General features: G+C 30.3%; 2 protein-coding genes across 2 annotated transcripts in view; both read right to left on the bottom strand.

Annotated features, from left to right (window-relative positions):
• The window catches only part of LOC117177956 (T-complex protein 1 subunit gamma), a 7,756-nt gene extending 2,134 nt beyond the window's left edge, over window positions 1-5,622 (bottom strand). Inside the window, exons 1-3 of the mRNA XM_033369093.1 lie at window positions 5,401-5,622; window positions 5,239-5,300; window positions 1,792-2,929 (exon numbers count right to left, since the gene is read on the bottom strand). Coding sequence (XP_033224984.1) covers window positions 1,792-2,929; window positions 5,239-5,300; window positions 5,401-5,434 — 1,234 coding nt within the window. The 5' untranslated portion in view covers window positions 5,435-5,622. The remainder of the gene's footprint in view (window positions 1-1,791; window positions 2,930-5,238; window positions 5,301-5,400) is intronic.
• Window positions 5,623-7,038: 1,416 nt separating this feature from the next.
• LOC117179055 (DET1 homolog) overlaps window positions 7,039-12,224 on the bottom strand; it is a 6,392-nt gene continuing 1,206 nt past the window's right edge. Inside the window, exons 3-8 of the mRNA XM_033370692.1 lie at window positions 11,936-12,080; window positions 11,729-11,837; window positions 11,451-11,643; window positions 11,062-11,345; window positions 7,424-7,630; window positions 7,039-7,325 (exon numbers count right to left, since the gene is read on the bottom strand). Of these exons, the coding sequence (XP_033226583.1) occupies window positions 7,142-7,325; window positions 7,424-7,630; window positions 11,062-11,345; window positions 11,451-11,643; window positions 11,729-11,837; window positions 11,936-12,080 (1,122 nt within the window). The 3' untranslated portion in view covers window positions 7,039-7,141. The remainder of the gene's footprint in view (window positions 7,326-7,423; window positions 7,631-11,061; window positions 11,346-11,450; window positions 11,644-11,728; window positions 11,838-11,935; window positions 12,081-12,224) is intronic.

Here is a 12,224-nt window from a genome sequence, read left to right as displayed (position 1 = left end):
GGTATACGGGCGAGTAGGGGGCGCCATGCTTCTATCAACTGATATTTCTAATGCATTGTGACTCTCTATTTCTCTCTGATCCTATATTGATTTTCTCGGACGTTAAAGGATATTTATAACTTTATTTGTTTAGAAATACAGAGTACGTGATTATTATCGGTTTTCAAATATTTATTACACAATCAATATAAGCTTTAAAGTTGAAACATTTTTTAACAATATTCATTCAGCTTGAAGGATTCTAAATCTAAGTTTGAAATATTTCTTCTTGAACTTTTAATCTTATTAACTTGGATTATTTTAAAATGAGAGAAATTAATAATTTACATTAATTTGGAGCTTCAGGGACATTCTTTTTGAACACTTTAAACTTGATAATACTCAACAATAAAATTGTTGTATTTTAGACTATACAAATTGAATAAGAAATTATTAATTTATTAAACCCAGAAGATTAATTTTTAATCAAGTCGCTGAATTTAAAAATAATGAATACTTTTCAAATAAACATTAACTGCACTTGCAACCAGGTAATTAATAACTTTCAAGCAAAAGAGACGAATTTTTAGCAAAATATGTAGAAGAATCTTTAACAAAATAGTTGAATCTTCATGCAAAAACGACGAAATTTTTAGAAGACAGTTAAATTGCAAACAAAAAAGTTCATTTTCAAACAAGAGAGCCTTATTTTTCAACCACAAAATATGACTTCTACATAGAAGAGAAATTTTTAATCATATCCAAAAAGACGAGTAATCAACAGAACTGTTGAATTTTCGACCAAAGAAGATGAATTTGAAACCAAATGGTCTAATTTTCAAATGAAAGAGATTAAACTTTAACCGAAAACAGTCGCATTTTCAACCGAATAGTTGAATTATCAAGCCAAAAAGACAGTTAAACTTTGAATCAGGGACAAATTAAAAAAAAACAGATGCATTTTGAACCAATTAGTGGAATTTACATGGCAAGCAGACGATTTTGTTAGAAGACAGTTACATTTTTCGCAAAAAACTTAATTTTCACTCAAGAAAGCAGAATTTTTAACCAAAAAAGATGACTTTTCTATATAAAAGAAGAATTTTCAATCCAAAAGGATTAATTTTCTACCTAAAAATGCGAATGTTCCACAAAGCAGTTTAATTGCGGTAAAAAAAAGCTTTTCAACAAATTATTTGAATTTTCAACATAATCATTAAATTTTCAACCAAGTAAGTCTAATTTTTCACCAAAAAGAATTAACATCCAATCAAAAATATGTAGTTGGATTTTATTATTCGGCTCTATTAATTCAGTTTGAATTTAAGCAAAAGAACAAGAGGAAAGTGTTAAAAAAGAAATAGATAAAAGAGTATGAAGTCTGTAATTCAACATTTGATATTATACGATTTAAACGTTTTCGACTTAGAGACATCCAAAATGATTGATCAATATAGAAAAATTACAACTTTGAACACGAATTCGCGGAATTAGAAATTGTTCAATTTTAAAGTTTATAATTTAAAATTTTCTAATTATAAAGCTTTAATAATAAATTATTCAATATTTAATGTTCTCAATTAAAATGGGTATAACTCAAAACTACGAATGCGTGAAAAGTTACTTAACACAATAAGATTAACTCAAATTTGAAGAAAGGGGGGTCTCAAAGATGGGAGGGGAGTCGAAAGAGTAGATGGATGTGTGTGAAAACCGGAATACAAAATTTGACACGAGGTTGTAATTCCCTTAGATGTTCTCAACTTGAATGCATTTAAGTAATTACATGTAACTGGAAATTCAGTTACTTACCAGGCACGAGTTTCGGTTCCATCAGGAGATTCTTCGCGACATGAAGAGCGTCCTGAAGATTTCTCTCAGTCTCATTCAAGATGTCCTTGCTCGCTCCTCTCAGCATAATCGTGCAAGCTTTGGGATCCTTGCACTCAGTGATGAAGCAGAAATACTCATCACCAATTTTTTTGATCTCGAAGAGGCCAGCACCAGTTCCGACATCTTCCTCTCTCAGCTCATCGGTACGATTCACAACAGTCGCTCCACAAGCTCTGCCAACTCTATTGATATCAGACTTCCTCAGTCGGCGAACAGCAGAGATGTTGGCCTTCACCAAGTAATGCTGGGCCAAATCAGAAACTCCCTTCTCAGTGAATATCACATCCGGCTTCAAAGCGATAATATCATCGCACATCTTCTTCACGTTCTCTTCCTCCATCTCCAAAATCTTCGTGAAATCCGTCTCCTTCATTATCTCCACGTTGGTCTGAGACTCTCCCTTTTTGTACTCCAAAGGACAATCGAGGAGAATGATTCTCGGGTTTTTAATAAGGCGACACATTTTTGGATGAGTGACATCCTTATTGATCATCACACCTTTTAGAACAGAGCTGTCTTCGATGCTTCCTCCCGGGATCTTCTCGACTTTGGCGTATCGCTTGATGTCAATTTCACGACGACCATGTTCTTCAAACATAACTGTGTGTACGGCATCCAAAGCTATGTCGCAAGCAAGATCAGACCAGCGACCGATGAATTTTGTACCGACACATGACCTGACGACTTCCGCGAGTTTTTTTCTGTCCGTGCGATCGAGTTCGATGCTTATTTGATCGTTGAGAACTGCAACCATGTCCTCGAGAGCTTGACGGTAAGCTCGGATAATGACTGTGGGATGCATTCCCTGTGCAAGGAATGGCTCTGCAGCTGCCAAAATTTCCCCAGCGAGGACGATGACTGATGTGGTTCCATCACCGACTTCTTCATCCTGAGTTCTGGCAATTTCGATCATAGATTTTCCAGCTGGATGCTGAACTGTGATTTCACGGAGGATCGCATTTCCATCATTGGTCATTACGATTCCTCCCATCGGGTCCATCAACATTTTCAACATTGCTTGTGGTCCCAGACATGTTCTGATGACGTCAGCGATTGCCTTAGAAAATAAAATGAATTAGATTCAATTGTAAAACTTAGGAAGAAAAGGTTATTTTACATTTCACTTACATTCAATTGCACAATTCTGATATTTTTTTTTTAATTATATTTCTGCACAAAAAACTAGATATTGTAAATATGTACTTCTATAAAAAAAAAATATTTTTCTGAAAGCTCATGATTATAAGTTTAACATTTTAAATCGGTATTTTTTACCACAGTATATTCAGAGGGGTTCATCGTTCGGGGTTTAAGTGTACCTACACCAGATTTCGAAAGATTTAAAAATACTTCAGAAAAATTGAAAAACATTTTACAAAGATTTATAAATATTTCACAACGATGTTCTCAATGTTTTCACGAAGATTTTGCAAAGATGTTAAAGACTTCACAAATATTTCAATGATTTAAAAAAAATCGCAAATATTTAAGAAAGAATTGAAATATTTCAGATAATTTTAAAAACATTGATTTCACAAGATTTCAATGATATGACGAATCTATCGCAAAGATTTCACAAATATTTCAAATAATTCAAAAAGATTTTGATGATATCAAAAAACTTCAAAAATATTTCAGAAAGAATTGAAAGATTGCCGAATATTTTACAAAGATTTCACAATTAGTAAAAATAATTCACAAAGATTTTAATAATTTAAAAAAAATGCACAAAGTTCCTGCACAGAATACGTGATACGTTGTAGGTGAATGGCCCCACAAACATTTCACAAAGATTTTACGAAGGCTTGTACACCAGATTTCAAGAGTGATCAATTCCTCGATTTAATATTTATCTCTTTATGAGGCAAGCGTACTATATCCGTAACAACAAAGTTTTGAATGTGGATTCCGATCGAATTTATGCGAGAAATACGAATCTGAAAATTTTAAATCGATTTTTCGAACAGTTTTTGAGCTATTAATGTGACGAGTCGCAGGAGGCCCCCTCCCCCATGAGGCGTTGAAAACGGGGTAGGGGTAGAACCTGCATTATTCTATTATTCAATTTAACGGAAATACTCGACAACTCGAAAACATTCGATATCTATTTAAAAAATGCAAATCCGGGCTTCTCACAAAAAATCCCCCTGAAATCTACATTCCTAAATTATTTTAATCAAAAATAAGTCAATAATTTGAACAACAAAAAATTGATATATCGAAAAATATTCGTCATAATAATTTTAAACTTTCAGATTTGTATTTCTCGCAAAAAATCCTATAGCAATCTACTTTAAAACTCTGTCGCCATGGGTATCGTAATCTGACCCTTTAAAAATATAAAAATTCGTAACAGGACCAAAATAATTTGAATTTATTAAAAATAATTAAAACAAGAATTTTAGAAAAAAAAATCTGAACAATTTATTTTTGTTTTTAATACATTTGTTTGAAAGTGGCTTTTATCGAAAATTTCATGTTTAATAAAAAAAAATGAATTTAACAAACACAAAATTGAAACTAAATTAAATGACATCAAAAGAATGGCTAATTAAACAATTTTCACATTTCATTTCTATTACCACAAAAATTCCAAGCAGAGTAAGTTATAATTCTAAAATAAAGCTCAACTCTGAAATTTATATTGAGATTCTGCTAATTTTGTAACAAGATTTTGCGAAAATTGCAGATAAACAATCTTAAAAATAAATATCATCTATACACCGGTAAAAAAATATTTCACTGAACATAATAGATATAAGATATCAATTTCTTCACGAAAAAAAAATTGAAATTGAATAGTAATTCCAATAATTTAATAAATTATTATAGTTTCCGAGGGTACAGAATGTTGTAAAAATTAGTTTTGTTTAATGACATTTCTTCAAACTTGTTTTTCGGCTCTAATTTATTCCGCAGTTTTCGAAACTAAAAACAACTTTTCAAATGGACTTGGATCAATTATAACTTAGTTTTTTTGTAGAGTTGGTCCATTATTTCATGCACTTGAGGACTAATAATTGAGCGCATCGAAAAAAATACTTTTGATATTTCAGCAAAAAATTAACAGAAAATAATTCAGTTTATCTCAATTACATTCATGAATGATTTGAAGTGTTACGCAAAAAAACGAACAGATGAAATGACCGGAATGACTAATGCGCCCAAAAAACGTTCTGCTGCGAAATTATTAACCTAAAAATCGAGGAAAACTTAAGACATTTAATTATAAGAGAATAACTAAAAGAATAAAATTAAATTAATTATAAATGAGATCGAAATTTTTGTCAATGTATGTGCACGTAGGTGTACATCGCCGGTGAAGTCCTTATAAGGACAGATACGAAAATGACATGGAAGACTCACCTTTCCAGCCTGGATATTCTCCCTCTGAACTTTTTTTCCAGAATCGCGTTTTGTATTTTCGCCTGCAATTACGAGAGACATAGACATGATTAAAATCCTCTGAATTCTTTAACTTTGGCAACCAAAAACAAAATTATAACAATTTCATTGTTTTCAACTTACTCAGAACGACGATTGGAGCAGAGCCCGGAAACATGATTGTATTTCGTTTCTAAAGCAAGGGAGTTTGAAATTGCAAAGAAAAGGGACTTCAACGTGGAAGGGAATGAAATTCGTGACTGATATTACGACTTGTTACAATTATTAAAACACGAATTAAGCAATGCAATCACAATTTTCGACCACGAGGACACGACACCGCAATGGGTTGCAACTTTTTAAACTACGCATGCGTACCAAATCTTATGATTTTTGTGGCGCGCTTATTTAAACTGATAAAAATACTTGTCATTGATTCTTCTTTTATATAATTTTTTTAAGCCGTGACAACGCGTACCGAAATGACGGTTCAAAATCGGATTTTTTTGGTACGAATAGTGTAAGGTAGAGGAGCATTGCAAAAATGTTTTCACTACAGAGGACATATCATCCCCTCAAGAGTTTTCATTTACAAAAAAAGAAACTCCGTATTTTGTGCAAAATTCAAATATTAACACGTGCCACATGGCACTTCAAAATCCCATTTAATCAAAATGGGAAAATTTTTTATATTCAACAATTGAACTCATATTTCAGGGTTTGATCAAAAAGTGCCAAGGTCTTTAGGGATTGAAAAAATGTATTAGTATGGCTTTATATCGTAGCCACTCCTCTTCAAACCCTAAAATTTTTGGCAGGTTTCGATCAAAGTCTAAAGTATGAGTTCAGTTTTTCGAAAATCCAAATTTTCCCCACGTTAAGGGCATGCGATACAGTTTCCCCGGTTTTTTTCCAAAAAAATGAAAATTTTTAAAAACTGAATTCAAAGATGCTATAAAATATGATAAAGGACGTCCCGGACTCTTTTTAAAGGGATAATAACAAAAAAATGCATTGTGCTAAATAAAAATTGTATGCATATGCATTATTTTGAGGTTACGTCGTTTTTCATCTCTGCCTTTCCGATAATCTGGAAATTATTTATGAAATAAACTTTTTTGATTGCCTGCAAAGAAGGGTAGTTCCGGGAGATTAGTTAATATGTTTATTTGTAAGTCCAAGGTTTTCGGCAAAAAATATTGTGTACTTTGGAAAAAACGCTCGGGTGAATTGTAACACACATAACCTCGAAATATACACGTACGTTGTTAGCAATATCAAAAATTATTTGATAAAAAAACACACAAAAGATTAAAAGAACTCACGTTTTAGAGATTGAAAACTTTAAAAATGAGAACATATATTAGAGCCTTTAAACTAAACAAAAAAATGCAAAATGGCTTAACATTAAAATTTTAGAATATTTCAGCATACTTTAATTTTTTACTAGATTGAAAATAGAAAGAAATATTTTTTTTATAATTTACGATATTCAGTCGAAGTTTAGAGTTCTTTATAGATTAAAAAAAAGCCTTCTGCCCATAAAACATTTTTTTCTGAACTGAGATTATTTTTTAATGAAAACGCTACCAATTTCTACTATTGAGATATTTTTAATATTTTTGGAATGAATAATTCGGAAAAAACAAATAAAATAGGAGTCGAGGTTGGAAAATATTATACAGTTAAATTAGAAAGTTTTTGTATTAATAACGTTATTAATGTGAAATTTCATGATGCCTTGGCAAAAAAAGGAATTCATCTTATTATTATTATTATTATTATTATTAAATATATCGATACACATTAAACATGTATCACATATTACCAATTATTTCTGACAATATCGTCTTTCGTCATCAGAAGTAAAAAACTTCTCTTTTATTTACACATGACGTACGTGAAAACTAACTATGTACTCAGCATTGGTTCTCTGAACGGATATTGCGAAAGGATCCGTCGGATGAAAAGTAAAGGCCACTAATCTTCTCGCAACAACTGGTGGCGTTCTTCCCAACATTCCTGCGTACATTCGAAACTTCAGAAGTCCGGAATCGCGGGCGTAAAACCTGAAAAAATAATCCATTTCATTATTAGTATTCTTTAATATTCACTAAATTTATCATTTCGTACAATTAAATTAATTAAAGTCTAAAAGTTTACGAACCGAATCGGATGTTCTCCACAGGCCTTAGGCCGTTCCATCATCGACACCCATTTTTCATCGTAAGAAAATAAAGAAAAGTCGAGATATGGAGAACTAGAGTAAGACTGTGCACAAATTGGCAATTGAGCAAGTAATCTTTTTGTAGCTTCGGTTATTCCACCATATCGAGCACTGACTATCGTTTGTTTGAATCTTTGCTGCAGTATTCTGTAAAAAAAGGACTTTTAAAAAATATTCAAAAAAATTATAAATCTTCAAGAAAATGTTTAATAGGGTGGTCCAAAAATGCATGGCAATACTTTTTTGCATGCTAGAGGGCAACGACCCCCCCCCCCCCAATTTTATTCCAAATCCGGAAAAAGAAGTTTGAAGAAATTTGAAGTTTCCCATAGAAAATGAATGGGAAAAAATCACTTTTTTGAGTTTTTAGAATAATTTTTTAAAGTTTGAAACAATGTGACGAGAAAGAATGGAACCCTTTAGAGAATTATCCAAAGAAGAATTTCATCTATCAGACATATGGGTTTGACACCCCTAACACACCCCTACGAGTACGTGAATACTACCCTTAAAACCAAAAATGTCTTTTCTTCATGAAATCGACATTTTGAACACTGTAATCTCGTCTTTTTTTACTTAAAATTATTATTAGTCTAGTAAAATATTTATTAACATTGATTCATCAATCTGATATTATTTAAAGTAATGGAATTTGTTTAAACAATTTTTTAGAAAATTAGTTTTTTTGCTTAAAAATTATTACTCTTGGTCTAGTGGAATATTGATTAACATTGTTCGATTAATTTTATTTTTTTAAATAAAAATTATTACTTAAATATTACTGATAAATTAATTATTATTAAATTCATTATTAACCAGTAATTAATTATTACTGATAAATATTCCACTAGACCCACAGTCATAATTTTTATTTTAAAAAAATCGAAATTAAATTATTTAAACAAATGAAATTTGTTTAAATAATTGGAAATGAATGAACTAATGTTAATAAATAGTCCACTAGACCAATAGTAGTCATTTTTAGGAAAAAAAAGAATTTTCAAAACAAAATTATTTAAACAAATTCCACTTGTTTAAGCGATTAAAATTAATGAACCAATGTTATTAAATATTCCACTAGATTAATAGTAATAATTTTAAGAGGAAAAAAAATAAATCTTCGAAAAAGAATATTTAAACAAATAATTATTTAAAAAATTTTTAATTTATCTACTATATCATCAGAGATTGTACCTTACCGACAGTAGATCAACCCTCCAAACCATGAAGGCAGAAAATCTACACAATATCGATCAAGTTAAGAATCTTCAATAACAGAAAATGCTTAACGTCTTAATAAGACTAGATGGAAAATAATATTTTTAAATTAAAATTATTTCTTGAACCACAAAACTTCTGATTTCCGGTCAGGTGCTTTTCGATTCCCAATGGAGTGAAGATGGAATAGGATCTTTTTTTCAAGAAATAATTTTAATTTAAACAAATTCCATTTGTTTAAATAATGAAAAATTAATTAAGCAATGATAATACATATCCACTAGACCAATATTAATATTTTGAATTAAAAAAAAAAAGAAACAGAATACAGTGCTCAAAATGTTGATTTCATGAAGAATTGACATACTTTGTTTTAAGGGTAGTTTTCCGGTACTCGTGGGGGTGTGTTAGGGTGTCAAACCCATATGTTTGATAGATGAAATTCTTCGTTGGATAATTCTCTAAAGACTCCCATACTTTCCCGTTAAATTTTTTCAAACTTTAGAAAATTATTCTAAAAACTAAAAAAAGTGCTTTTTCCCCATGCATTTTACATGGGAAACTTCAAATCAAAACCGGTATCTGTTGAAATCAAGAAACAAAAAATAGAGGATTTCTTTTTTCGGATTTGGAATGAAATTGGGGAGGGGGGGGGGTCGTTGTCCTCTAAAAAAGCGTTTTTGAGCCACCCTACTGTTTAATCAATAATTAGGTCTTCAAATTTGAACAATGTTTATGTCGAGTCCGTCAGACCTATAAAAAACTCAAAGGGTTAATCACTCTCGAAATCTTATGTACAAAGCTCCGTGAAATCTTTGAAATTTGAGGAAAATTTGGAAATCTCCTGAAATTAAAAAAAAATTTTCTGCAATCTTGGAAACCTTTTGGAATCTTTGCGAAGTCTACAATTTTTGTGACATTTTTTTTATCTTTTAGTATCCTTGTGAAAATTGTTTAATATTTGCGAAATCATTAAAAACTTTATGAAATCTTGCCAAAATTGGTAAATATTCTGAAATCTTTGTGAACCCGTTCAAATATTTGTGAAATCTTTCAAAAAATGTGGAACTTTTTGTGAAATTTTGTTAATGTTCCAAAATATTTATAAATTCTTTGAAAAACTTGGGAAATCTTTTGAAATTTCTTAACTATTTATGAAATATTTCCAATAATTCTGAAAACTTTAAAACTTCTGAAAAATCGTCTAAAATCTTTCTTATCTTTTGGAATTTTTCAAATCTCCTGAAATCGTTAAGTCATTGAAAAGTTTGCGAAATCATTCGAAATTTTTGAAATGTTCAAACCTTCAACGAAAACTTCTGAAATTTTTTGAAAGACTTCTGAAATCTTTTCAAAATTTTTGAGATCTTATCAAATCTTGAACAAATTTTGAAAACATTTGGAATTTTTCATCTTTGTAATCATTCGACATTTGAAAAAAAAATTTTCCAAATGCTTACGAAATTTTTTGGATTCTTTGAATCTTTGTGAAATATTTCGAAATGTTTGAAATCTTAGAAAAATTTGGTTGAAGCGTTGTGATATCTTTAAAATATTTGTGGAATATTTTGAAATTTGTTTAATCTTTTGAAATGTTTGAATTTTTCTGAAATTATTGAAACATTTTTTGAAGTAATTTAAATCTTTGTGAAACCTTTGATATCTTTGTGAATTCCTTCAAAAATTTTATTCAATCTTTTAGATTCTTTGTGAAATTCTTCGAGTCTTTGTGAAACATTTTCAAAATTTTTTAATCTTCTGAAATCTGTGAAATTTTTGTGAAATTATTCCAAGTTTTTTCACATCTTCGTATAATTGAATCGCTGCAAAATCTTCTGAAATATTCTTAAATATTTTGAAATTTTTAAATATTTGGAAATCTTTCTGAAATCTTTTTAAAATCTTTCTAAATATTTGTAAAACCTTTTTAATCTTTTTGGCAGTTTTGTGATATCTTAAAATCTGGTGTACACTCTAAAGTCGAGATGTCAACTTCTCCAAAAAGCTGAGCTTTTTCCAGGAACTAATTCTGTATTGTAATCTTTTAAAAATTCAAAATAAATACAAATTATTAATAGCACAAATACGTTAAATAATTACCAGCTTTGAAATCTTGAATTTTGTTTAGTAGAATCTTACAAATGAAGGAAGCAAAACATAATTCTTTTAGAGGACCCAAATACCAACGTATTTTACATCGTTCATTAAGATTTAATTTCTGAACTGTTAAATACTGAAAATTGTGTAATTAAACTTAATTAGAAATTGTTTAATGCACACATTTTCAACTTTTAACATTTATAACTTGTAATATTCTGTAGAGTTTCAACTAAGAACAAAAATTAAATAAATAACCATACCTTGCATAGATATTGTTTGATGGTGAACACATGTACTGGCAGTCGGAACTCATTCTCGCATTTCTAAAAAAGTCACTAAAGTTCTCAAACTGAGTCAACAATTGTCTAGAAGCATTATCGTAAGCTGCTAAAACTTTGGCAGTGACCATGTTGTAAACAACTAACAACGCTGGCTGAGCGTTAGGTTCACTTGCTTGCAATGTTGCTACCTCTTCAGTTGAATATCTCACGAGTATATGATTTGTGTCTAGCAACTGCATTTTCCACATTCGCATCGCGTTGTACTGCAAATTATTTAAAATTTAGTATTAACAACTTCTCATTTAAAAGAAGAGTTCTCTTTGGCGGAGCAGAGATAAAGTATTATTTTGAAAATGTAGATTGCATACCACATCAAAATACTGATAGAATCTTCTTAATTCATAAGGGTTCTTTGTGGCGTAACTAATACAATCCGCTCGTTTGTAAAGATAAACCAGTAGTTTGTGTTTAAGACTATTGATCGTGGAATCTTTAAATGGTCTAGTATTTATACCATACCAGGCACTTGTGACTAAGTACGCTTCGTCTTCTAAACAAAATCTTGGACAGAAGTTAAGTATTATAACACTGTTCAAATATTTTTCAGTTAATTAATAGAAAAATTTCTGATACGTATTTTTAATACCTGCCAATGATCCGCACGTTTATAAACATTCCATCGAGAATTTGAAATATGTGTATCGTCTGATGCTGCACAGATAACACTGCTAAGATATCTTTGTATAAGTAAAGGCCTGAAAATTACAATTATTTTCATTAAGACTACACAGTCAATAATTAAATATATAAAAAAAACTAAAGACTTACAAGTAAAGAAAGATAGTAATTATACCTTGATTATGGGACAAATAAATTTTGTCAGCCTTAAAATGTCTCGTATCACACAGTTTCCCACAGCGCAAATCAACTAGATGTAAACTATAATCTTCGAGAGGGGATCTAGGATTTGGCGTAAGCGCTTCGTTATTTGAATATATCTACAAAGATAACAATCATGATTTGTTTAATTCATTACAGGGATCGCATCACAAAAAGAGCTTAAAAAAAAAATAATATATATATAATTAAAAATTTGTCATGAGGACAACCGCAGGATTTCGCCAGGAGCGGGTGCTAATCTG

This window comes from Belonocnema kinseyi, chromosome 8, assembly GCF_010883055.1.
Source record: "Belonocnema kinseyi isolate 2016_QV_RU_SX_M_011 chromosome 8, B_treatae_v1, whole genome shotgun sequence".
In the NCBI taxonomy this organism is placed as follows: Eukaryota; Metazoa; Arthropoda; class Insecta; order Hymenoptera; family Cynipidae; genus Belonocnema; species Belonocnema kinseyi.
The sequence above is the reverse complement of the archived record's forward strand: the minus strand, read 5'-3'. Positions and strand labels throughout refer to the sequence as shown.